At 37.2% G+C, this 26,242-nt stretch overlaps 2 protein-coding genes across 3 annotated transcripts in view; one reads left to right on the plus strand and one right to left on the minus strand.

The window, feature by feature from the left end:
• The window catches only part of LOC136829419 (uncharacterized), a 195,235-nt gene that overhangs the window by 146,298 nt on the left and 22,695 nt on the right, over positions 1-26,242 (plus strand). Inside the window, exon 9 of one of the 2 annotated variants that reach the window (XR_010850376.1) lies at positions 11,358-11,605. Coding sequence is in view for 1 of the 2 variants with exons in the window: in XM_067087974.1 (XP_066944075.1) it covers positions 11,358-11,401 (44 nt within the window). In the remaining variant the exon portion in view is untranslated. Of the gene's footprint in view, positions 1-11,357; positions 11,606-26,242 lie in introns of those variants that run through there. The other variant, XM_067087974.1, reaches the window with a different exon arrangement.
• Positions 7,711-11,533, minus strand: Burs (Bursicon). Its single transcript, XM_067087975.1, has 3 exons — positions 11,348-11,533; positions 10,726-10,851; positions 7,711-9,844 (listed from the first exon to the last, which is right to left on the minus strand). Exons 1-3 carry the CDS (start codon positions 11,531-11,533, stop codon positions 9,713-9,715), a joined length of 444 nt encoding a protein of 147 aa, XP_066944076.1. The 3' UTR covers positions 7,711-9,712.

A 26,242-nucleotide genomic window follows, 5' to 3' on the forward strand; every position in this document is an offset into this window, starting at 1 on the left:
ACGCCAAACTGGTTGCCATGGTAACAATAGGATTTTGTGCACAATTTATAGGACATTTCTTGAAATTTTGCAAGTTAAAAACAGTTCAGTATTTTTTTTTCTATTTCAAATTCGAAAGGTACATTAAATAAATCAGGTTTAGAGATGGCGTAAACATATTTAAGCCTCCAAAGAAGACTAACACTAAAATTACCATGGGTAACTCAAACAAAATTATCACTCGCACGATTCAGTAAAATTGATTTTCTATGCATTGGCGTCGATAATTTTTCCAGTGAATAACAAGAAGTGGGAATAAGGAAGAAAAACAATAGATAAGTAGTCAACGAAATGTTATCAGCGTTACCAAACTTCCTGGAAAAATACGTGAGAAGACAGTTATGGCAAACAGCTTACATGAGATTTGACAAAACGCAGTTATACCTCTTGATTTTGTACATCTATCGTGGGTATTAGACCATTAGGACACTTAAACAGTAAATGTGACTTTTACTGTGGGTTAAAAGCTAAAGATAGATAGATTAAACGCTTGTAAAGTGGCATTGTTTGTAGCAGTATGAACATTTTTCAAATTGCGGCAGACTGCGTTTTACGTAGAAGTTTCATTGTCAGCAATTTTCAATTTAGAATTGTTGAGAATTGCGAAGATTTATTTTTAAAATCTTACTTCTCTGGCTCAACACATTTTGTAAGAACTACTACTGATTTACTAAGAGACTTAATTCTTTTGCATGTTATTCTTTCATTTCAGTACTTATGTAAATACATTGTTTATTCTTAATTCATCTTAGATCTTGCCATATTAGTTATTTGTTGAATGTGTTTTTCACGTTTCAAACGTTTCCATAACAAGATATAGCTCTAGAGTAAAAAACAACACAACATTCTCTGCCACATTCATACTTTATATAACTGCTGAATCTCGGATGAACTCTTTGTTTAGAAAACTCCCATAACATTAGCTGCTTCTTACACTTGAAAAACCTGCACAAAAGCTCATCGGTAGAGTGTAGAACCCTCTACACACACTGCGTCATTCGCATCCTGTACTTTCTAGGTGTTTCTTTCCTCGTTCTTCTGCTTTCGAGTTAAATGCTTTTTTTTTTTCACTAGCCTACCTTCCTCCATTCTTTCCACCTGACGAAATCATCTCAAAACACACCAATCCATTTTTAACCTGTGCAAACCTTTTTAACTTCTACTTATCTTCACATTATCACCATTTCAGTATTTCTTATAGTACAAGTATTTTGTAGATAGTACATCGCAACAGTTTCATTCTTTTTTTTTATTACCATGCAACTTCCACACTTCACTTTATTAACATATGAAGTAGATAAAATGTTTGTATGTATATATATTATATATTAACATATATACAGTATATATATATATATATATATATATATATATATATATATATATATATATATATATATATATATATATATATATATGATTATAATCAGTTTACCACATGATTTGTTTATCACCACGCATCACTATATGTATATACAGGACTGTGTATATAGGTGTGTGTACATAGGTGTTAATTTTATCATCATGAATTTTGACCAATTTAATTCAAAAAAGTTTTTAAAAAAATGTCATAATGATAGATGAAAGTAAAAAAAAAAATTACAAATTTCGATCAAAGTACGGAAAAGGGCTAGAATGCAGCGATAAGTGTGACCCACTGTTAGGCCGTTATAATGGGAACCCCACAGTGAGAAAGTGGAAACCTGTGTCGAGTCTTATCCCTAGGTCAAAGAAACCCCTTCATCAGAACCCTGAGGTTTCTCGTATCAAAATCTGTTACTTTTTGTTGTTAGTTCTGTTTTTGTTGAGTGTTGGTCTTATTACTAATACAACTAGCAGTTATTTTTATTATTATGATTATTACTGTGCTTATTATTATTATTATTATTATTATTATTATTATTATTTTTATTATTATTATTATATGATAAAAACGTAAACGCTCAGAGTAACACCGTTCAGTTGTTCGAAAGTCATTGTTTTTATTTTGTACAAGTAATGCAGTCTATTTATATAATTGTGGGTTTTCATTATACAAGCTTTTCAAAACTTTGTGAATTTCCTAGCATTATTATTATTATTATTATTATTTATTATTATTATATTATTATTATTATTATTATTATTATTATTATTATTATTTAAAACTAGAGAGTATAGTAGAATTGTTGAATAAATTCAGACAACCCAACTTCCAGATTTCATAGAATGCTTTATATGCCCTTAAAATATTAATGTTTCAATGTCCAATGCAGTTCCTAAACTTCAGTTGTTTTAAAAGCCATTTTTCGCAAATACAATTTCAAATATTCTGTAAAAATCGTAAAATTGTGCCTTCCTCGTCCGGGGCACACGTCACTTCTACAGTACATTAATTATGCTAATGTTTTGAGAAACGGTTAAAATAAATATCTGGTATTTTTTTCAGTTTGTTGCAATGGCGAATGTCGCTGAATGGCAAGAAAAACGTCCTTTTCGGGCTTACTGTTTCGTCGAAAACGCTGAAAATCGGTATTACGCGTTTCAGTCGTTTGATAGACAAAGCTTCTGCTTTTTCTGCGCTAATTATTGCCAGGTGATCTGTTACACACCTTTAAATTCCTTTCTGTTTTCTTCAATATTTGATACGGAAGTTCGTGTCTTTATACACTTTTCTTATTTGACCCCTTTTATAATTTCTTTTTTTGTGGTTGCTGCAGGCATTTATTTTTCCTCTTATGTCACCCGCCATTTTCGAGGAGATGCCCTAAGGCTCTGAACTGGTATTTAATTTGAAACCCTCTGACAAGTGATAGAGCATTAAAGTTCTTGAAATTTAATGTAAAGAGACACCCGTGTCGGGGTTTTGACGGAAAATCTGCGAATTTCATGGCCTTGTGACCTGCAAAGGAGGGATTTTTCTTATAGCCCTTTCGCTCAAGTGATCAGCAGACCATGGCGTACTTTCCAACCAAATTTCCTGGGGATTTGGTGAAAAATGATTTTGTTTTAAGATAAGAAATTATAATTTAAAAGAAAGTAATAGTAATAATAATAATATCGAAAACATAAACTTCACTATAGTAACGGTGATGTCCAATTAAACTAACTACATGGATGGAAATCTCTTGAGACAAGTCCATTCATTGGTTTTAGCAGGAATTGGGTGCTTTTCTCTCTCTCTCTCTCTCTCTCTCTCTCTCTCTCTCTCTCTCTCTCTCTCTCTCTCTCTCGGAGTTAGCGCCGCAGAGACAGGGGCAGCGCTTAGGAACTTTCCCACCATCATATCAGCAGAGACCCCGTAGGGGTTAGTGCTATCAGTGCACCTCACGCGGTGCAATGTATGCATTACTTAAGGTTCTTGCAGCGTCCCTTTGGCCCCTAGCTGCAACCCCTTTCGTTCCCTTTACTCTAGCTCCTTTCATATTCTCTTTATCCCATCTTTCTTTCCACCCTCTCTTATCAATTGTTTCATAGTGCAACTGCGAGGTCCCATTACACTTTCCAAACCTTTCTACTCTCAATTCCTGTTCAGTGCTGAATGATCTCGTAGTTCCCAGTGCATGGCCTGTGGCCTAAATTCTGTATTCCAGTTCCTATCCGGAAAGCGTTCACAATTGTTGAATTTAATCGAGATCAAAGTTTCCTTAAGAATAGAAACATTCTGAGCAGTGTCAATTCAACACCAGTCTGAATGTGAAATAATAATAATAATAATAAGTAAGTTGGTCTGGGCTACGGCTTGAAATGTTAATGAAGGAGAGAAGCCATATCTTCCTCTTCATTACTTTATTATTTCAACATTTCGACGCTTGCCTGGTGTCATTTGCCCCCTTTTATGGGGTTAGTGCCGTCAGTGCACCTCATGCGGTGTACTGTAGGCATTACTGAAGGTTCTTTGCAGCGTCCCTTCCGACCCTAGCTGCAACTCATTTTGTTCCTTTTATTGTACCTCCGTTCATATTGCCTTTCTTCCCTCTTGCTCTCGACCCTCTCCTAACAGTTGTTTCAGAATGCAACTGCGAGGTTTTCCTCCTGTTACACCTTTAAAACTTTCCTACTGTCAATATCCCTTTCGGGCTGAATGACCTCTGGTGTCATTTGCAAGAGCTTGAATGGAGAATTTAATTTTAATACTGGGAATGAAAATCCTTTGCAGGTAAAACACTAAGGAACGCATATTTTCGTTATATATAACGGAAATGAACTTTGGTATGAACTCAGGTTATTTATTCAATCTAATAAGGAGAAAGAAGATAATTCAAGAATTCGTTGATATTTACTTTGTTGCATAATTACTGTCATTGATTATTAATCGCTCATCCTATAAGTCCATTCTGTGAACTTAGTTGTATGTCAGTTTACGGATTGTGTGAAAAAAATAATTTTTTATTTTTAATGGATCTATAGAGAACTCAATTCACAGCTCAGGAAGAGCCTAGGTCTAGGATTTCTACATAATAGAATGAAGACATTTTCTATGAATTTGAATGGAAGTTCATTTCTATAATACGTACTTGTTTTTGATGTTTTATGCAATTAATTGCAACTTTTGGGGTTTTAATACTCTAGCGTAGTTTGTCTTGCATTAGTAATTTAATTGTTGTCGCATTTGGTTGTTGAATGTGATATATATATATATATATATATATATATATATATATATATATATATATATATATATATATATATATATATATATATATATATATATATATATATATATATATATATATACATTAGTATTTTGTTGTTTCTCTTGGAGGCCCCATGCGACTTTCCCATCACACAGAGATGCTATGTTATTTTCGTTACCTTGCACCCCACCCAGAGGTCCACAACCTTTTACCAGGTTCTTCCTTGGCATGATGTATACAGTATTATGTCAGTACCAAAAATCATTAACAATTCAGAGATTTAGAAAGAAAAAGATTATTTAAGGTGCAATTGCATAACAGGAGGATGGAAAGGGTGGTCAAGAAGAAAACGAGAGATAAGAAGAGGTAAAATAATAAAGATAGACAAGAGTAGGTGGGTGAGCAGTAACTTGAAAAAAGAATAAGCAGTTATTCTACTGGGAATTAGCCTAAATGCGAAGAGAAAGGTTAATGCACAAAACTGTTCGAAGAATAAAAGATGAAAAATGCGAAGATCTGTCTGAAATGCTGATAGGTCTGGGGTAATGGAATAAATTTTTTGAAGAATTTTTAGTAGTGAAAGATAGCAAAGAGACAGTTTCATAACATAAAATGGAAAGGGTTAGTGTAAGTAAGATGATGCTTGAGGAAGTGATTATTTAGGATGTAAAAAGGTCAGTTGAGAGACTGAAGAATGGAAAGGCCAATCGATCGCGATACGAGTAAGATGCTGCAGTACAATGATGAAAGTGTGACTGAGTGGATGACCACCGTTTGAAAGGAACGTCTGGGTTGGAAAAAAATCCGAAAACATAATGAGAGGAATAATTTTTCTATTGTGTCAAGATAGAGTTGATAGAGGAGGTTGCTTTTAAGGTTTAAAGGAGCATATCATTAGTTATTATACCTGGAAATGTGTATGGTAGGATTCTGAGTGAGAAAACAAAAGAGATGATAAAAGGACCTCCGTAGGGGGTTAGTGCCGTCAGTGCACCCCTTTGGTATACTGTAAGCATTACTTAAAGTTCTTGGCAGCTTCCCTTCGGCCCCTAGCTGGAGCCCCTTTTATTCCTGTTACTGTACCTCCGGTCAGTCTCTTTCTTCCATCTTACTTTCCACCCTTTCCTAACAATTGTTTCATAGTGCAACTGCGAGGTTTTCCTCTTGTTACACCTTTCAGACCTTTTTTACTCTTAATTTCCTTTTCAGCGCTGAATGACCTCTTAGGTCCCAGTGCTTGGCATTTGGCCTAAATTTTATATTTCATTTCATTCCTTGGTAAAGGGACTGAAAGGGAAAAAAACACTGTAGGTTTAGACAAGGAAAAGGCTGGTGGAACAAGGATTTCTTATGAAATTTGTGCGAGAAATAAATAAAGTGAATAAGTTATGTATGTGGCCTACTTGAACCTAGAGGTGTTGAGGATGAATGCTATTGGAAATAATTAGTCGCTGAGAGCATTTTGAAGTATTTTATAATGAAAGAAAAGCATGTGTTACAAAATAAGATGGGAGAATGATCGATTTGCCACAAAAGTGGATCAGATAGAGTTGTGTGCTTTATCTCCATGGCTGTTTAGTGCCTTTATTGCTATCGTGATGCGAGAAGTCGGGAAAATGGACAGTAAATGTAGGTGCAAATTTGTCGGTTAAGAAGGTGGGTCATGAATAGACTGTGGAATGGTTGATGAGTGTAGTGCCGATTTGTGATAATGAAGTGAAACTGCAGAAATTAAAAAATTCGAAAGTGGTAAATGAAGCAAGCTGAGTAAATGTGAGGATGAGTAAGCTTATGAGAGCACATGGAAACAGTGAAAATGAAACAATGAATGTAGATATAGATTGTGAAAGAATGAAACTAGTTGCTTCACATTGGTATTTGGGAGTAAACTTAATGAAAAATGGTAGGATGAGGGAGAGTTGAGTCATTAAACATGTAAAGCAAGGAGGGTAGTAGGGTGTATGCAGAAGATTGGGAAATGACTTTGAGCGTCTATGGGAGCCAAAGTGGAAATATATGGATGGATTGTTGGTCCAACTCTCCTCTGTGGAAGTGGTGTGTGGATATTGTGTAGGAACAAAGGAAAGAGTCTTTTAAACTATGGAACTGAAGTGAACTTCAGGGTAGTCTATGTGGTGTATTTAGAACTGATGAGGTGAGAAATGTGGAGATGCATAGAAGTGGGAAAGCGTTAGTATAAGGAAAAGGATGGAGTGTTTTCGCATGGTTTAGTCATTCGGAAATACATTGAGGAAAATAGGTTGGTGAAAACATGTAAAATTCGCAAATGTTGGGAGGAAACTGGGGATGAAGATCTGAACGCTCTAGATAGAATGTGTTTGCAGAAATTTCAGGAAAGGAAGGGCCTTAATATCAAGCGTCAACATAGGATTCATTCACGATTTGTTAGGAAACTGTGGAATTATTAATATGGCATTGACCCTTGTGTGTTGTCTCTTGAGCCATCCTCATATAAGGGAAACGGCTTATATAGCTTATATATATATGTATGTATGTATGTATATATATATGTATGTATGTATATATATATATATATATATATATATATATATATATATATATATATATATATATATATATATATATGTATATATATATATATATATATATATATATATATATATATATATATATATGTGTGTGTGTGTGTGTGTGTGTGTGTGTGTGTGTGTGTGTGTGTGTGTGTCGTAGAATCCGATTCATTCAAGCATGCATAACATTATCGATAAAATATAGTTGTCTCTCTCTCTCTCTCTCTCTCTCTCTCTCTCTCTCTCTCTCTCTCTCTCTCTCTCTCTCTCTCTCTCTCTCTCTCTCTCTAAGGTATGCATATTTCCCTCTGCTTCGTGTGTATGTTTGAGTCTGTGATCTTTTTATTGTTATATATATATAATATATATATATATAACATACATAAATGCGTCTGTCTGTCAGTGTATGTAAATCCCAGTACACAAGCAGTATACAGACATTATCATAAATATTATATTTCAAAAGTTCACACTAATAATTAAGGATGAACAGAAACAAGCAATAAATTATCCTTTTATTTTGTCATTACCAGTCAATATGTATAATGTCACACTGAACACATTCTTATGAAAATAGTATGTATCACGAAACGCATGAAAGATATTTAAGTCTATGTAACAATCCGAAACAGTTAGTGCTCTGAGATGTTAAAACATTAGTACTTTACGCAGAATACATTAATTATCTACAGTTCCTAAGGTGAGTGTTTTTTTATCTTAAATGCTCTTAATTGTTTAAAAAAACTGAGACCAAAATTCCAGGAACAGCATGTTTTACCAGCTTTGTCTTACGTTGTTATTAAGCATATATAATCTAAGTGGTTTCTCCACACTACTTTACTGATGAAATTACTTGCAGTACGGTTCTTCGACGTGTCTTTAAAACGCACTGACTTTATTTCAAAAGGGATAAATACCATTTTTGAAGTGACTGCGTTCCAGCTATAAGCCTCCTATATACCCCCAGTACATCATTGCCCATCGTTACCCTAAAATTCGAGCATGAAAAATTTAACATTTTTCTCCAAAGTATGCCTGGTCTGACAATCCTGTACATTACCAATAACCTATCGAAATGTTGAAGTCATGCATGTAAAGACTTTAGCTTACTCCATTTGTATTTTAAACGTTTAAACTGCATTTCCTGGAACGTTACTGGTGTCAGTTTTTGTTTCCATTTAGCTTTGAGAAATTACAGAGTTAGACCTGATTACTGGCTAGGTATGTAATTTTATCCCATTGGCGGTAAATCTAATGTAATTGTTTATTTCTACACCCATGCTCTCGATAAAGAACCATAATTACAAATCCAGGAACAAGTTAAAAGGACAGACTCTGGATTATATCAATCAATACACATCACAAAATTTAAGAACTTTTGCGTGTTAGGTAACATCTATATTACTCTGACGCATAGATATTAATCTACTGAAACATAGTAACTGTATAAAGGCACTGATTTATTTAAGGATTTCCCCTGGTAGAAATATGATTAGAAGACAAGTGAAAAGGAACAAATAGATAGGTTGGTCAGTGGGTAATTAGGCAAATGAACGTCGAAGTCAAGACTTTTAAGAGTTATATTATTTACTTTTGCAAATGAAAACTCTTTCAAATTAGATATGCCTCCAATCCCCCTGATCTTGAACTGCGTGTTTTATTAGAAACAAGCAAATAAAACTTCAAAACTGGATAGGGGTTTTCGAATGTGTAAATACGATCCGGAAAGTCATTGCCGAATATTTTTTCCGGTACCCCCACCCCTGTCCTGCAACTGAGACCCTATTTCTCGACTTACGTTGTCACTTCTTCATCACGGTCATTTTCATTGACGTTACTGTTGCTACTGCTGCCTTATATGTGACGTTTTCAAATGATGAAAGTCGCGACTTTCTATAACGAGGTCGGAAACCAGGCCAAGTCGTCAGCGTATGATTCACTTACAAGAAATGACAAGAAATAGAAAATTTCTTTTTTGGGGGGTTTCGCTGGATATCCTTAAGTTATTTATATTTTTGAAGAGGAACAAATTAATCATTCCCTCTTTTTGGGAAGACAGTTGAATAAGTAATTTGCAGTAAGAGGCCTTAGTCTCGCACTACTTTTTTGCGATGAGACTGACTCAAAACGACCATGAAACAGAACGGACGCAATTTTGTTATTGTGCATCTTTTGCGCTTTCAGTATGAAACGCAGTTAGTTTTAATACGATTAATTAAAGGTCTTAAGTGAAAGGGAAGTACCATAATTAAATTTAAATTCAGTAACATCAGATTACCAAAACCGTAGCTGTAGGAATAAGGAACATATAGCAAGACCTTGATACGTAGATGGATAGAGACAAGGGCAAAACTGTATGAATTAATAACGTACAACTTACCGACATATACATTAACAGCATTATTACTTCCAGCATTGCGGAATATTTCTTTCAAATTTTACAAGAATAGATTACCACTTGCAAAAGGACAATGAAGGAAATTCTAGTTGTAGGGGCGGCAGGCGCTATTTTAGGAATGGAACGTGGGCCATGGGGTCATCGGCTATGAAGTTTGCGATCTCCTGCGCAAGCACGGTTCCTTCCTCGATGTCAGTGCAAGGTCGACACATGCAGTCTACTGGAGCTCTGGTGAGAACCTGACAGTAGGAAAAATACAAAAAGAGACAAAGTTGAATCAGTGAGAGATGTTTGTTCTACTTTGCTAGGAATGAATAGGTATCATAAATTAGCTTTACTTCGTCAACTTGGCTAAATCTTTATGCATCTAATTTACGTATGTGTGGCAGGTGTCTGCAGAGCCATGGCAGCTAGTTATTCAACACAGCTGAAATATTGATTGACATGGAACCCAAGCCTTCTTCCTTCAATTTAGCCAACATAAAATTATCCAAAGTGACTGCCTCCTATGCAGGCAGATTATGGTTCGAGCTCTTCCAGCTGATCCTTTATTTACAAAATCAAGTGTTTAGTCACTAATATATGCTTAGGTCCTTGAGTGCCAATAAAAAAAAAAATTCCTGCGAAAGCCATTTAGATGCGTGGAGTATCTTACCCCGTTACGAAGACTGGCAATAATTTTATCACTCATGATTATTTCATCTAGTATTTGCACCTAAATGCGAAAGCGTTTCACAGTTCATTTGAGCAGGTGAAATTTTTGAATTATGTTTTCTGATTCACAGAATTTTCTGACATTCTGTCGGATTTCACCTTTTCCCCCCCTTATATTTCGAGAAAGGATTGGGTTAATTTTCTAAAACCTTGGTGTGCTAATCCAAACGTACTATGTTGTACAGCCTCGAATAAATTAATTATTTACCCGGATTTTTCTGGCGTCACAGCTACTAAGGCCACTGACGCCAATATATAGCTTTAACTCATCACAAAAACGTAGTAGTTATAGATTATGAAATGAAGTTGGAAACTTTTGTGCCTTGAAAGCAAAGGAGAACAGTATATAATCATAACTCTCTTACTTTATAAAGTGACTGGTGTGCCTGAAAAGGCCCTGACTAACCTTCCTGCGTTTTGGGTCACCAACTCTTGCTTTGGGACAGTTGAGGGTCACCGTAGCTTCTCTTTCTCCTGATTCTTGACAACACATACAGGATCTTTCCGTCTGCCAGATTTTACTGCCGGAAACCTGCAAATAAAGGTTTATTATTATTGTCGTAAAAATGTTTTGGTTTTTTTAGTCGGCCATGTCGGGGCAGAATTACAAGAGTTCGTTAACTGTCTCACGAGGATGAAAGAAATTTCAAGGAGTGTGAGTACACATAAACACACACACACACACACACTGTTCTCCAGATACTGTAATTCAAAGGAACCTCAGCAGTCTCCTATGTGACACTGATTTAAGGAGCACTGCTGGTAAAAGTTTAGTTTTATGATGCTTCCATTCTTTTGTTTTCAGTTATTACATGTAGTTATCCGGCTTAAGCAATTAAGTACTAACTGTTATTTAATAAAACTTGCAGGGGTACCCAGAATTGTGCTCAGTTTACTCGTTACTAGACTAAAGAATTTAAGAATTACATTTAGATAACAGAAAGCACAAGCGAATAACAGTATCAGTTATGTGAAATTTATTAACATCATCATCCCGACAACAGTCACTGATGAACAATTTTATTTACCTGGACGTAGGAAGTACACCGTCCCTGGCAAGCGAAGGATGGGATAGGCTTTGAGTTGCATCCAGGATACGAAAGAATGTGGATGACGGGTGTCAGGGAACACTCGTCTGCTCTGGTGATGCCTGGCATCAGGGTCCAAGTGAAAAACAAGAGAAGGCTGACGGCGCTCGTCATTGTTGCTGACATTTTTGGCTGACGTCCGGTTTTCAAGTCACTGGCTCAAACGGTTGGGCTGGCACCTAAAGAAATGAATTAACCGTGAGTATTAGAAATGGTGTTTTTGTATTCATTCATTTACAAAGACAGTATTCCCCATGGATTTGCGTTTATTGAAAAGGACCCTACGGAGCTCTACTGTATACAAAATAGAATAGGTTTCCTTACAGCGGTTTTTGGCCTAAAACTCCTAACACTAAAGTTTCCTCCATTTCCTATATCATAGATACATAATGTGGTACTGGCTTTCATTTCATTTTATTTTCTTTCAAACTTGAGAAACTCGGGGTTTGTTTACACGGTATTCATTGAGCAAATTTAGAAATGCCGTAAAAATATTTGAAAGGCGTAGTTAATTGACGTGGTCCTATATTAAGTATATTACAGCATTTTGAGAATCTCTCTCTCTCTCTCTCTCTCTCTCTCTCTCTCTCTCTCTCTCTCTCTCTCTCTCTCTCTGCTGAAGATGCTCTCTCTCTCTCTAAGACTAAAACTCTAACCCCATCACTCTACGAGAACAAGTCCAATGAATCACTCATTTTTTATGTAAAATCTATTCAGATTTTAAGTATATTTTGGTCGTTACGTTTCCAGAAAAAGCTAATAAGGGAGGTTTATACAGGGAATGCCTACCTTTACAACAGGCTTATTTACTCTGTATACTTGTCTCTGTAATCATACATTTACATGTGTGCATGTGTCATTTTTGTATGTTTGTCTCCGTGTGTGTGCATAAAACTAATGAAAGAAATCTTGTTTCCAGTGTATGTCTCTACTGCAGTATTTCCCGAAACAGAAAATAACACCTTACTAACCTGTTATTATGTAATAATTGCAAATACAAAATCAGCACAAGGCAAATAGGGATATAAATTATGCAATGGAGTGAACGGAATCACAGCAGGTCATTCCCCAAGAGTAATGACCCAAAGGAACTCACTTTTAGAACCCAACTCAGACGGGAATGCCTCTGGCACTGAGGAACGAAAGGCATCAACATTGCTTTATATAGAGAAAGAACTCATGCCCCGCCCCTGTCCTCTGCTTTGGCCCTTATTCCAGGGACATACTACCGCCATTACTCCCCCCAACAGCCCGCCCCCAGTCTGTATGGACTGACAATTTTTATGTGCAAAGAAGTCAGTAGTTTTCCTTCCTATTTTGTTTTCCCGCTTATCATTCAGTGAGTTTTTGTTTTTATTTACTAATTTACTGAGACGCTCTCCTCATTTGATGTTATTTTTCCATAATGAAAACTCAACTTTTTCATTCTGAAAACCTTTCATTGGTATTCAGTGTCATCATTTCAATAGTGATGTTTCGAGTTGTGAACCACTATCTTTCTCTCGTCGTCGATGGACAGCTGCATATCATCTATGTACGTGCAGACATATCTTTAAAATTATCTATCATTATTTTTCTCCTTTTTAATGAATCCCGCGCAAATAGACTCATGGAGCAGTGATAACAAACCTTTTCTGGAGTCACACTTGAATCACCACTTGTTCTCTCCTGAAATGGATGCATGAATAATCAAAATAGATAAATAAGTAAATAAACCTTATGTCAGTAATCCATTCATGATTCACCTAAGGACGGGTTTTCTCTCCCCTGGACGCTAATGGCCGACTCTCATTTAACGACAGGCATCCCGCATACTCGGAGTTCATTCCACCCGAATTAAAGTTTTCGGTCCACCATTTGCAACGCATTCAGCTGCTAGTTCGTTGTAGGCTTACTTTTTACTAGGTTCTTCCAATTAAATTTGATACGAAGATTTTGGGGACGCACTTAAGGAACAGTTTTATCGAGATTTCCTATTTTCCTAACTTCAAAATATTTTCCAAATTGGAAATCTGGTGTCTGCAAAATATTTTCAACGACACGAGTATCTGTCAGTCGAGATAAAACATGGAATCAGTTTAACAGATACCTGTTTGAGGAATTTTCTCAACATCTGTTATGGAAGTATTTCATGTAAGCTACATTTGAAGAATAATTTATTGAGAACGTGTCAGAACATTCAACTGAAGACCCTTACACTTTATATCTATTAAAGAGTATGTTCTTACATGATTGTGTTACTTTTCCAGTTTGCTTTATTCCAAAGTTTAGTTAAGTGAATCCACGAATGCTTAATAATTAAGATGTAAGGTCTTTGAATTTCGATGAATATTTAGGCTACATTAACGAAAAGAGGCATTTGTCTTTTCAGAACAAAATATTCTGTTTATTGGTTTTATCTTTTGCATTAGGAAAGTGGGCTTCTTTAATGTGGCATTTTTATATTCAGCGTTCCTCCCTCTTCCCCAGTTTCATCCACTATTTCAAGTTAGCTGCGATTTGGAAATATTCAGTATATGACCACAGAAATTAAAAAACAGATTGAATCTGATTTTACGTTGACTTTGTGCTCGTGCTTGGTTTGCATCGTGGATCATCCCTTTGTTAACTGTTCACATAGTCTCCGTTCATGCAGTCATGCTCATGCAAGACATCGAGGCCCTCAATATTGCTCTAGATAATGTACAGTACATAAAACTTTTGTTTAGAATGGTCTCAAAACACAACTGAAGTGATGCTGGCAATTCTACCAAGCCAAAGAGAAGCTGTAAAGCTCTCCCGTTAAATAAGAATGTAAAGTTCTTGATTTAATACCTAGAGAGAAAAAAGTCGGATGTAGTAGTCGCCAAAATGTGCACCAAGAACGAAACATTTATGAAATACCATGACAGAAAAAGATTTATGGGATAGTTTTTCTTGAGCTACTAAACACTCAAAAGTTATGTCCATAATATTTTATTTATTTTCTGCTGGCTGAAGTTGAAAAAAGACCTGAATTTATGGTTAAAAGAAATGTGAAGAAAAAGTGCTCTGGTGGATAGTAATGTGTTGCAAATGAAAGCACTGATCCTACCGTATACAAAGATTAAGAAAGGGTGTGGTGGAACAAGTGATGTCAAGCCATTTACTGTAAATAAGGGATGTTTGCATAGTTTCAGAAACTGTTATGAACTTAAAAATGCAAAAACATACTGGAAAAGCCAAGTTTATCAGTGAGGAAACCCCTACCAGATATCTGAGAGAATAAAAAAAATTTTTCATTGTGATGGAATTGAATTGTTTTGGAAGGAGATGCTGAATTGAATATCCATTCACCAGTGTAAAGTTAAGTATGTCTTAGTTTAAACCAGACCACTGAGCTGATTAACAGCTCTCCTAGGGCTGCCCCGAAGGATTAGATTTATTTTACGTGGCTAAGAGCCACCTGGTTACCTAGCAACGGGACCTACAGCTTATTGTGGAATTCGAACCACATTATGACGAGAAATGAATTTCTATCACCAGAAATAAATTCCTCTAATTCTTCATTGGCCGATCGGAGAGACGAACGCTGGGCCAACAGCGTGCTAGCCGAGGGCTCTACCCACCCCTCCAATGAAGAACCATTCACCAGTGTAGTGCAAGCAAAAGGCTTAAGATGTGGGGAGAAAGAATAATGTCACTCCAGTTTGATAATGCAGGTCACGTGATCAAGCCAAGCTTCGTTCATAGAGCTAAGAAACTAAGTCTCAGAAAGTTCAGAATTGTCTATCCTTGTTCTTGCAACACAATAAGTTATTATTATTATTATTATTATTATTATTATTATTATTATTATTATTATTATTATTATTATTAACCTGTAGATTAACCAGACCACTGAAAGAAGACATTCGACTCCCATGAAAGTGTGGCTTACATTCATTCTAATGTTCTAATAATTTCACCGAAAGTCTTCCTGAAAATATCAAGGTTTTACTTTCACCTCCTAACTGTACCCCACAGTTGCAGCCTCTTCACCCGAGTATAAAGCTACATTTGTCAAGGAGACATATTTTATCACGTTCGGGCAGCCATTGATATTGACCTAATCTTTGTGCATTTAACTCTGGGAATACATATAGTACTCCAGATACAGTCGTAGTTTTAATAGCAGTAATAAATAAATCAAAGCCAGAATCTGTAAATGCATTTAATGAGCCTCTATGGAGTGAAGTTATTAATTTATTTAAAGGTTTCTGTGGGACTGATGGAAAAGTAAGAAATTCGCAGATCGCAGGAAAAGCCTGTGGATGATGTGTCGACATAATTGAGGGAATGGAAAAATATATTTCAGGCCATAAGTAATCAACAAATGAAGAATTAGATTTTTTCAAATTGTCAAAAGAGGAAGAATAACGGGAATTTTTTATATTAAATAACTTCAGCAATGTGCTTCAGATTGCCCAGTATCTAAATGCAAAACTAGGAAATGCAATCCAAATTATATTAACTCGATCATTTGCACTCCTCTCCCCGACAACGCCCTTCATTACACCTTGCTAAGTGCGACCGTGTATTTGTAACCAAATCATTACTTGAAATGCCAAAGATGCAAATAAAATTGCACGTGTGAATAGATATACAGAGCAAAGATCGAACTTTCTACTACTAAACGGGATGCTGATTCCGAATAAGTAATTTGGTAAGTTATAAAATTACCCTCGGAGGGTATATCATACTGGAAGATATGTATGAGACGAACATTGTACAGTACAGTCATTTCTGTTTTACTACACTGTTTGTACTGTAGTTTATTGAATTTTTCAGTCATTGTTCCTTTGTAAATTGTTCTCAGTCTATAGTACATAACTGTATACCTTACTTTACAAAACATAGAAAATGGGAGCCACAAAATGTAAGGAAAATGGGATCCTCAGAAAGTGCAAATAACAAGGATCCTAGCCAACGTGAAATCAACGCTGTGGGTGATCTGGCCTTTCTTTTTGGTAGAACTCATATACATAAATAGCATTCATTTTACAGTTGTACAAATTGTGATTTTTCCAAGTAAGAGCTCCGCTTCGATTGCATAGAACGATTCCGCGAATACGAAAGTTATTAGGGAGCCATGTGTCCAAGAAGAGAATAAATCTAAGCTGCTAAGCAACAGTTCCACGCGAACTATTACCTTGGAAATTGATTTATCCTCTACTTTTAGTGTTGCTGATGAAGGAGGTGGTGGTTTTATTGTCGGTCAATTATTATTATTAACCTCATATCTACTCAACATGGTTGGGACTCTGGGAACGCTGGGTTTTGGGTGGGGGAAAACGCGAGAAAGGCCGAGCTGCCACGTTGTTGTTGTTGTTGTTGTTGTTGTGGAATGGTTCCGCACATGCGCGTTTCATTAGGGAGCCATATGCTTAAGAAGGGGTTGGCTACGGAAACCAGTTATAAAAAGAACAATACTAACCTAACCTAACCCAACAAGTAAACTCTGCTTTTTACCAAAAGCTCCCCTATAACACTGCGCATGTGCAATAGCATTCCAGGATGGCCAGCATACAACTTCTGCAGTTAATAAAAATGAGTTTACAAAGTAATGCACTATGTGAAGCTACTGATTAGTTCTACCAAAAATACATGAATAATTATTTATGTTCTTTCTATACAATGTGTTATGTTAGTTTAAATTTTTATAGGCTGGTGGGGGTTACCTCAGCATTTTCGGTATCGTATCATAACCTGGGCTAGCTTTATTATAATTCCTTATCCACACTTTGGATGTATTGACACCCACTGTGGATGTAGGCAATTAAAGAATTGACAAAACTGTGAATACATCACTCAGGTAATATTACCTGGTATGTCAGGTGAAACACTGGAAGTCCAGGTACATCAAAATGAAAATAATTCATTAATTGTAGATTCTGGTTTGAAACTTATCATGAATGCATGAAAATGAACCTAACTTAAGCAAGTCCTTGTTAGTCTTAAAATCATCACGAACTGTACGGTATATAAAATGGTTGTTAAAGAGGACATTCCTATTTTCAAAGACAGAAATTTTCAATGCTTCGAAAGGTGAGATTTGACTTATTTCTGATTCAACTTACTAAAAACATGTATATGTTTTTAGTAAGTTAAATCAGATGTAATATGTTATGAACATATGAAAGTCAACTTTGTTTATATGTTGAAGTTTTGTGCTAAAAACAGTTTTGTGTATCCATTATTAACAATAGGTATAAATGAAAAAGGAATTCATATTGGGTCTAAGTACACCCTAATGTTGGTAACATGCTCATATTTGTGTGATTCAAAATCTTTAACCTTGATCAAATGAATGAGGAATCAAGGTAATTCATCTGTAGATTGCATTGAAAATGTCTGTCTTTGGAAATAGGTATGTCCATTTTATATATTCTAGAGTTTCTGATGATTTTAAGACTGATAGGGACTTGCATAAATTAGGTTCATTTTTATGCATTCATGATGATAAGTTTCAAACTAAAATCTGCAACAGAAGATTTCCTCGATGTTATACATGGACTTTCAGTGTTCCATCAGATATACCAAATAGTATGACCTTGTGTGTGATGTTTTCACAGTTTTGCCGATGTTTTAATGTCTTTCTAGGACAGGACTTTATGTTGAACTGATATCATGTGGTCAGTCAATTTAAATGTAAAAAAGCAATGTCAGCTAGTAAATTTAACTTGTTAGCAGCCAAGATTTCTCATTAATTCATTAATTATAACTAGAGTTTACACGCAGGCTTAATAATTAATTTATTCAAAGCTAAAGGTAAATTTACTTTTATGGAGGGCCCATAGTCTGAAAGTTTGACACATTGACCTATACCTGTGCTGTACATTATAAGCAGGCAGCATTACCTGAAAATAGATTCAAACTGTCAACCACTGGAGCAGTAGGTCGATGTTTGTTTCATCAGCAACTGATGGCATAAAAGGAGAATAACCAGACATGCAATAGCATATACATGGTATCATAATACGCACCATTGCACCCATAACGATGATTTCACCTCCCTGCCCCAACTGCTGTGAGTGGACACATTTAATCCTCTTCACCCACAATATAAGCAGGCAGTAGAGCCTGAAAATTGAATTGTTAATTTCAAGTCACTTCAGCTACTAACAGCATGGTTTAGAGGGAACAACTGGACCCCGCAGCTCTTTCACCCCATCCCACCTATAGTGAGTGTGCTCATGTAATCCTCTTTCCCAGTTGGCCCAAGGTGAAGTACACATTATAAGAAGGCAATATTGCTTGGAAATAGATTTTGATGATAACCTCCTCCTTTGGGGATTCAAACCTTCAACAGCTGAAGCAGTAGGTCAATGCTTAGTCCATTCACTTGCTGAGAGCATTCGCCTTGCAGCTTTCATACATTTTCAGAGTTAATAAATACTTCATCTTCTGTACTATTTTACTTCTGATTAGGTTAGCTTTTGCTACAGGAGCTATTGCATTGTCCAGTGCAGTAAAATACTTGATAGCTGCAAGTTTTATTGGGCTTAATTTTGTTTGTTATCGGTTTTGATTTATTGTATATACTACATATTACTTTGGTCTGGTTTCTTTTAATGTTGTTTTATTGGGAATTCTGTCTTGTTATGTCAAGTTTAGCTTGTGGGTTTCTTGAATGATCATTGAAGCCTCTTACTTTTGGCTGTAGTTGATGGTCTTTCCTATCCTTCTTGTAACATTCAGGTTCTGCATTATACATACTGTATAATACTCACATTAGATCATTCATTTTAGTTTTGATCGAAGTGGACACATTTGGTGGGCCATGATTCTGTATACAGTAGTTTGGTCTTTAAAGGTAAAAGGTATCATTGTAACATTCAACATGATTTAATTTAATCCTCAACTTTCCCATCTTTCATCACTATTACAGTTTTTGGGTGGTATGGACATATTTGCTGCAGCTTTTGCATTGCTAGCATTTTTTTATTGATTTTATTTGTTTTATGAGTTTGTTCAGTGACCTGGTATGGGAACCCCTAGTTATTTGGTACATTCTTACTGTATAGTGGAATACCTGGTTTTAATATTTGGGGAGGTTTGATCCACTGAACAATTTTTTTTTTTTTTTTAGCAAGGAATATATTTTTCTTTCATGGTTCAGTAGATATAAAGTTTTATTTTTAATGTTGTATCTTTTTAGGAGTCTAGAATTATATGAGATTAAGCTTGCCAATTGTAAAAGTTAGCTTACATCTTCACACCAGTAGGTGCAATCAGCATTCAAAATAAACAAAAGAATAATGCTTTGCTGACCGAGATGGACATGGTATAATCACCTGTTTCCCACCAGGTGGTGTTGAAATGTATTAAGTTTCTTATCAGAATTCTTCTTGCCATGTCCATGTACATATGGTGTGAATTGGCTGTACTCAACTAATTTTTATTATATCTTGGCTGATTTATTTTTTTTCTTATACAGTATTGTGCTTGTTTTCTGTTTTGCATTATGTCTTCAGTGGCAAGCAGACAGAGAATCAGTAGGTTCTGTAGGATTGACTTTTGTGTAAATCAGTTATAATCAGGTGAGCTTAATGGTTACAACATTTGTGTTACCTTTAGGGGTAATGAATGTGATTTTTCTTCTCAATGTGAAGAAAGTAAGGAGTGGTCTGATGAGAAAATGAGTAATTATTGTAACGTATCAGATGTCAGTGGCCAGTAGATTATGTACACAGAACTTTAGGTCTGCCCATAAGTCTGATTTATCTATTCCTTCTTCCAGTGTTGTTCGACCTTCCTACCCTCCTTCTCCTGGTAAGTCTGATTCCTCTCTCACTGCTACTCCATCTTCTAATGCTCCCTATGTAGTTCAGGAGAAACAGATAGGCAAATGTGAGGAAGATGTGAATTTACTTCTGTTGTCAGTTAGGCACTTGACCAAGTATATTATTGTTAAGGATTGCAGTGCCCCCATTGTGATCAAACTTTTTTGTCCCCCCCCACCACCACCACCACCCTTGAGAGAGAAAGTGTCAGAGCCTTCATCTGTCTGTAGCCTGCTCTCTGGACTGCCTTGCAACAGTAGGTGTTCTTTGCCAAGGAACCAAGGCATGTCTCAGGACGGAGGCATTTGTCCTTCACCATCTCTCTCTCAACTGCCTGCCAACTCAAAATCTAAGCATTCTCTGAAAGATTTACTCAGTAGAGTTGAGCACATGCATCAACAAACTCAGGCGCTATCTTTACTCCATTTTGGACATTAACCTTGCCCCTCTTACTCGATACCTCCCCCATCACTTCATACTCCTCGCCATTTGACATCTGTACGTATTTGTACTAGTGGCCTTCCAATTCCGCTGCTTCTAGTGTTTTGCAGATAGTTCCTGCTGTTGCTTTAGCAGGGTCATCTATTGAGTTGAAGCTTTTGTCTTCTGGTTTTATTGTTGAGGCTCGAGGCGGGTATTTCGTCTACCATGGTGACATCATGCGAGAACCCTCTACCTTCTCCCATCCAACAGTCTCCCTCCCAACTTGTTTCATCATCTAGTTAGTTGCCCACTCCCTTCCAGCTGTCTGGCACTTCCTGTGACGTCATTGCTGGCAGTCCCAGGTATGTTACCATCTCAGAAACTTGCTTCACATCTTCTCAGTCTGCAGATTTGCCAGTTTCTGACCCCCAGCTCTTCCTTTAGGATTGATGGATTTAATCCCTGATTTGGAAGATTCCCCCATTGCCTTTTAAGCACCTAATAGATCATGCTGCTTCACTTCACCATTTTACTGAGGATGAATCTATTGATCAGCACACTCTTTAGTCGGCTTGTACCCAGGCTCCTGTTTGGGTGAGTAAGATGCTGAAGTTACTTGATTTTGTTAAGATTCATTTTGGGGCAGTCTTAAAACTGTTTTCCCTTAAAGAAAGTTCTCAGAATGCAACTGCTTTGGTTTCCAGTTTTATGAAACAGCATAGATCTGCATCTTCTAATTCAAAGCTCTGGGTTTTGGTTTGAACACCTGTGTTTTTGCACCATTAGCGAGGTGGAGTCATCTGTTAAGTATGTGATTTTTTCTATATATGGATGACTGGTTAGCTCTTGCCAGCTTATTTAAGGCAATCTTGAGGGTGAAGGATTTTCTTCTGTGTCTGGCCTTAGTGCTGGGCATTCTGATCAGTGTTTAGAAGTTTGTGCTTCTTCCGTACTCGACCACAGTGGTAGTTCCTCCAGATCTTTTGGGTTATCTTCATTGGTTGGGAGATTGGTCAAGACTGCTGACAGATCTGCTTCTAGACCTCAAGAGCCCAGACCTCACATTGTCCTCAGACACATTGGGATTAGGTCGGGGAGCCACTCTGGGGAACACTGAAATATCAGGGAGTTGGAATGCAGAGGAGAGATAGATGTATATAAATGACCTAGAACTTTTGGCAGTTAGGAAGGGTCTTATGCAAGTGGAACATCTAGTCAGAGATAAAGACAGTCATAGTCTACTCCAACAACTGAACCTCACCTTCTTACATCAGGATGAAAGGAGACACAAACTCGAGACACTTGTTAAGGCTAGCAGAGAAACTTCTCCTTTGGGTAGAGTCTAGGAACAACATTCTTTTACTGCAGTTCATCCTAGGGAAAAACAATGTTTTTGCAGACCAACTCAGTGGGGGAGGGCAGGTTATTCTGCCAGAATGGTCTCTTCATCCACAAGTCTGTCAGAAGTTTTGTAACCTTTGGGGAGACCCAAACATTGGTCTGTTCATGACTGCCCAAACACAAAACTCCCAGTCAGATAAAGAGTTCCCAAATGAGACTGAGATCTTTCCTGAACAGCAGGAGGTGATGAACATCTATTGCCAGGAAAGGCAGCTCGGGAAACCTCTCCCTTTGTGGCCACCAAGGAGCTATCAATACCATCGTGTTCCCCTTGCTGAGTGCTTTCTTCAGAACTGCAAATGGAATAAAATGTGATGTCCTTTTTTTCTATGTTGCTTAATGAAGTCAGTGCACACACTCACAGTTGAATCCTGATTTTTTACTATTTTTTAAAGTAAAACGTCACAATGTGCTAGAGAAGATTGTCAGCACAGCTCAGTGGTTTTAATTGATTTTTGCCTTGCATTATTTGCGAGATGTTGAAATATGATACAAGAATTGTATAGGGGGGGACAATTTTCTCCTGAACAAATTAGGATGAGGTAACCAATAGGTACACACAAATTCATGGTTTATTTCCTTTCTCGAGATTGTACCCACCAGACAGCGTACATGGAGAACGTGATATTTGGTCACTGCATATATAAATGATTGTAGTCTCAAGTAAAGAAATTGTAAATATCTCAATACAGTGCTGAGAAAAGGAATTGCAAAGATGCGTACCTATTATGGTGGGTTGTCTAATGTGTATGTACCTCTGTCCAGTAGGTACTAATTGAATTATACCTCTAAAGATATTATAACCACATTAGTCTCCTTTGCATATTTGACACATTCTTTGTTTTAGTTGCTCTTGTATGACTGAGGGAGGATTTATGGCATTTTTGTAATCCCCAAACAATGTTAAAGGAAAAAGTAATAAAAACAAAGTACTGTAGGTGATTTATACAACATTTCCCTCTGTGATAAATGTCTTCTTGGCAATGAACTTAATAACATAACTATAGAAAAATACCTTCATATACAAAAATTTTAAAAATACGGTAAAAAACTTGAGATTTTTATTCAAAAAATTTTATGCCAAAATACTATTTTGGTATCATATTTTTTAGATTAGCACTTTTGCAGTACTTACTCAACTGGGAAATGAGATTAATCTTTCTCACTGAAAAAAAAAAAACTAGAAAAAAAATTATGTCACTATTAAGGCGGTTATTTTGGCATATGACCCTGGCCTAACTCCAACCTAAAAATTAACACTGCCTGTTAAATGGGGTAGCTGTAGTGAGAAAAGACTCCAAGAAAATCAGAGGCGAAGTCTGCAGGCAAAGAAGGGCAGTCCTGTATCTTCCATGCAAGGGTGCCCGCCAACCAATCCAAAAAACTGACTTCAAAAACTTTGAACAGATTCTTAAGCAAATGATCAATTTCTGCTGCTGAAAACATATCTTTGGCCGCCGAAAAGGCCGCTCTATGTGAGGAATCAGTGAGCCCGGAGAAGTCCCCCTGGGAGGAGGCAGCAGCACCCAGGGAAGGAGCTTCTCCAGTGGCATAAGAAGAATATCTTTGTGAGACAGTTGGGAAGGGGGTTAACTGAAGGAAGCCTTCCCTTGCTCCCTCTTGACTGAGAGCCAATTCTCTATTTTGCTCAGCACCTTCCTTGCCAAAGTAGAGAGCACCATTTTGGGTAACCTGGAAGACTCCACAGGTTGATTGCACATCTGAAACATGGATGCAGGTGAGGAAGGAGCTGCTGGCAAGAAAAAGGCAGGAAAACTATGAAGCAGGAAACATAGAAGAGCTGCATATGCGGAAGGAGAAGAGTCTTCATCTAAATCCTTATTTAACTCCTCCTCAACAGATGACACTGGTGATAAGGATAATTCTGCAACAGACTTAGTGGCAGGGGGAGGCTTCTTCAAAAAAACCTAGGATATCATCCAGTCACTGCTGAATAGGAGCCAATGACTGATCCACAACTGAAGGCGCAGGAGCTTGATGCAAGGAAGCTGGAGCTGCTGTTGAGCACTTAGAAGAGGAGACTGGACAAGCGGGTGCTACTAGGCCCTGAGGGGTCTCCATATGTACGGACGCTACTGGCTGCTCAGGAGCCACTGGGCACTTGGGCGCTACTAGTGCTTTGGTGCTTCTAAAAGCTAGGGTGCTAATGGGCACTCAGACACTGCTGCACCACCGGGCATTACTGGCCGCTTATGTCTGCGAGCACAAGACGAGCGTTTGGGCGCCAAAACTTGATGTTCCACATCCAAACACACTGACGAGAAATGCTGTGGGCTGTCCCAAAAACTGCAAGAGGGCTCAGAACCCCTTACTTTCTTGCAAGGCACCGTTCAGTGGCCTTGACTCATCACTGAAATGCCATTGGTGCCTCTGTCCAGGGCTAGACACCTCTGAACTCAAGGAAAGATGGCGCGCTCCTGAAAAGATGCCTTTCCACTGGCTGTCTGTCACACCCTGGGACTTGACTTCAGGTGCGACTGAGGGGCTAACTACCAGTGGGCAGACCCCATGGACCTCCCTTGGACCTCTGGTATGGCTTCTCCCAGGTTCAGGGGAATGCGCCAGGGACCTTTGCTTAGGAGAATTGGTGGGACAGGCAGCCAGCTTCTCCACCAACACTTCACTAGCACTTTTAGTGTTCACTTGACTCACTTGGTCAATAAGGGCTTAAACCGAAGTCCCTAACTGAGCCATAGATTCCACAATCAACTTGAATTTTCAGTCGAATCTTGACTCAAGGTTGGCAGTGGCATTGGGTTCAGAAGTGTGGGAGCCAGGTAAAGGAACAGATACAAGAGGAACATCAATGCTACTAGAAAACCTAGCAGATTCCTGACAGTTATCATTCCTAACTTTTTGTCCCTTTGGATAGATGAGAATTTTAGACTTTCCATTGTTTTGGATCCCAGTCTGCATTCAGCACATGATAATCTTAAAGAACAGACTGAATTTGTGCAAATGGTATGTGAATCATACTTTCCTGATGTCAATCTCATATTGCAGCCTTTGCTGAATATCAAGTACTAGGCGTACTTGCGTCATACATGGTCAGAGAACAAGGTGACTACCAGAAAAGTCGTAATATTGAAAAAAGTCTCATTAATGAAAAGTCAAAATCGTGAAAACTTCGGTCTTCTAAGAAAACCTATTACTCTACTAAGAAAACCTATCACTCTACTAAATTGCCAAAGGCTACCATATGGAAAATATACTTTACTAACTTGTCTCAAACCAACAACCAGTAGGCTGAAGTAAACGAATTCCAAAATTAACTCTTTGTTGAGTTGGTCCTCTTCCCCGAAAGTGGGTGGGGTTAGCTACCTACACCAAAACAAAAGATTACTATCAAGAATTTCAAATTTTAGCTGCCGTACATACTAGTTAGAAAATTATAGCTATGTAATTGGTAATTTACTGTACTTATAAAATTTTCAATTTTTGTTAATTGGCTCATAGTTTTTAGGCAACATTTACTTGTACACTAGTCCTATGTTGTACCTGGTAACCCTAACTTTTGTCTTGTTGATTTTAATCGTTTTCATGTAGCTTTTGTTATTTGAAGTTTTCATTATCAGAACCCCCAACTAAAGATTAAATTCAAAGTGGATCAAGGTCTGGTGGTTTGAAATTTTTTTTGGTCATATTTTTCATTTTATAGTTTAAATGTTCTACATGACTTTTTTTTTTCTGTTTGCTTCTTCACAAGGGGAGTGATATCAGTGTTGATGTACTGACTGTCAACATAAACTGAAGCTTACAAAACTTCCATCAAGGCATGTCATAGTGTCTACAATGACGATACATATCAAAGTTGGATGAACATTCTTGCAGATCACCCTATGACTTATACTTTGATATACAGTATTCAATTATTCTAGTTCTTGAGGATTGTCGGTCCCTAAGACTGGATCCAGCATTAAGAGAAGATCTAGATACATAGCCTTCCACCTCTGTCTACTATGTTAGCCAGATTGTACGGGTGACAAGGCATGCCTTCCATCCTCATCCTCCATTTTGCAGGAGCAATGAAAATATTAAAAACAGCACATGGATCATCAACCAAATATCAGCCCTGACTGGGTAAGAAGGGGAAAAAAGGAGTGGTTACAAAACAAGGTCTAGCTAATTTAATAGTTGCCCCTGATAGCCACAGACCCCAATAACAAGGCACCAGGAATTTTACAGAGATAGCCTATAGAAACAGAAT

Source organism: Macrobrachium rosenbergii, chromosome 44 (genome assembly GCF_040412425.1).
Source record: "Macrobrachium rosenbergii isolate ZJJX-2024 chromosome 44, ASM4041242v1, whole genome shotgun sequence".
Lineage (NCBI taxonomy): Eukaryota > Metazoa > Arthropoda > Malacostraca > Decapoda > Palaemonidae > Macrobrachium > Macrobrachium rosenbergii.

Excerpts from the sequence above, each read along its gene's own strand:
- Burs (XM_067087975.1), bottom strand. The coding sequence starts at position 11,533 with ATGTCAGCAACAATGACGAGCGCCGTCAGCCTTCTCTTGTTTTTCACT. Across the intron at positions 10,852-11,347 it reads GGTGTACTTCCTACGTCCAG|GTTTCCGGCAGTAAAATCTG; the intron begins GTAAATAAAATT and ends CTTTATTTGCAG. Across the intron at positions 9,845-10,725 it reads GTGACCCAAAACGCAGGAAG|GTTCTCACCAGAGCTCCAGT; the intron begins GTTAGTCAGGGC and ends TCCTACTGTCAG.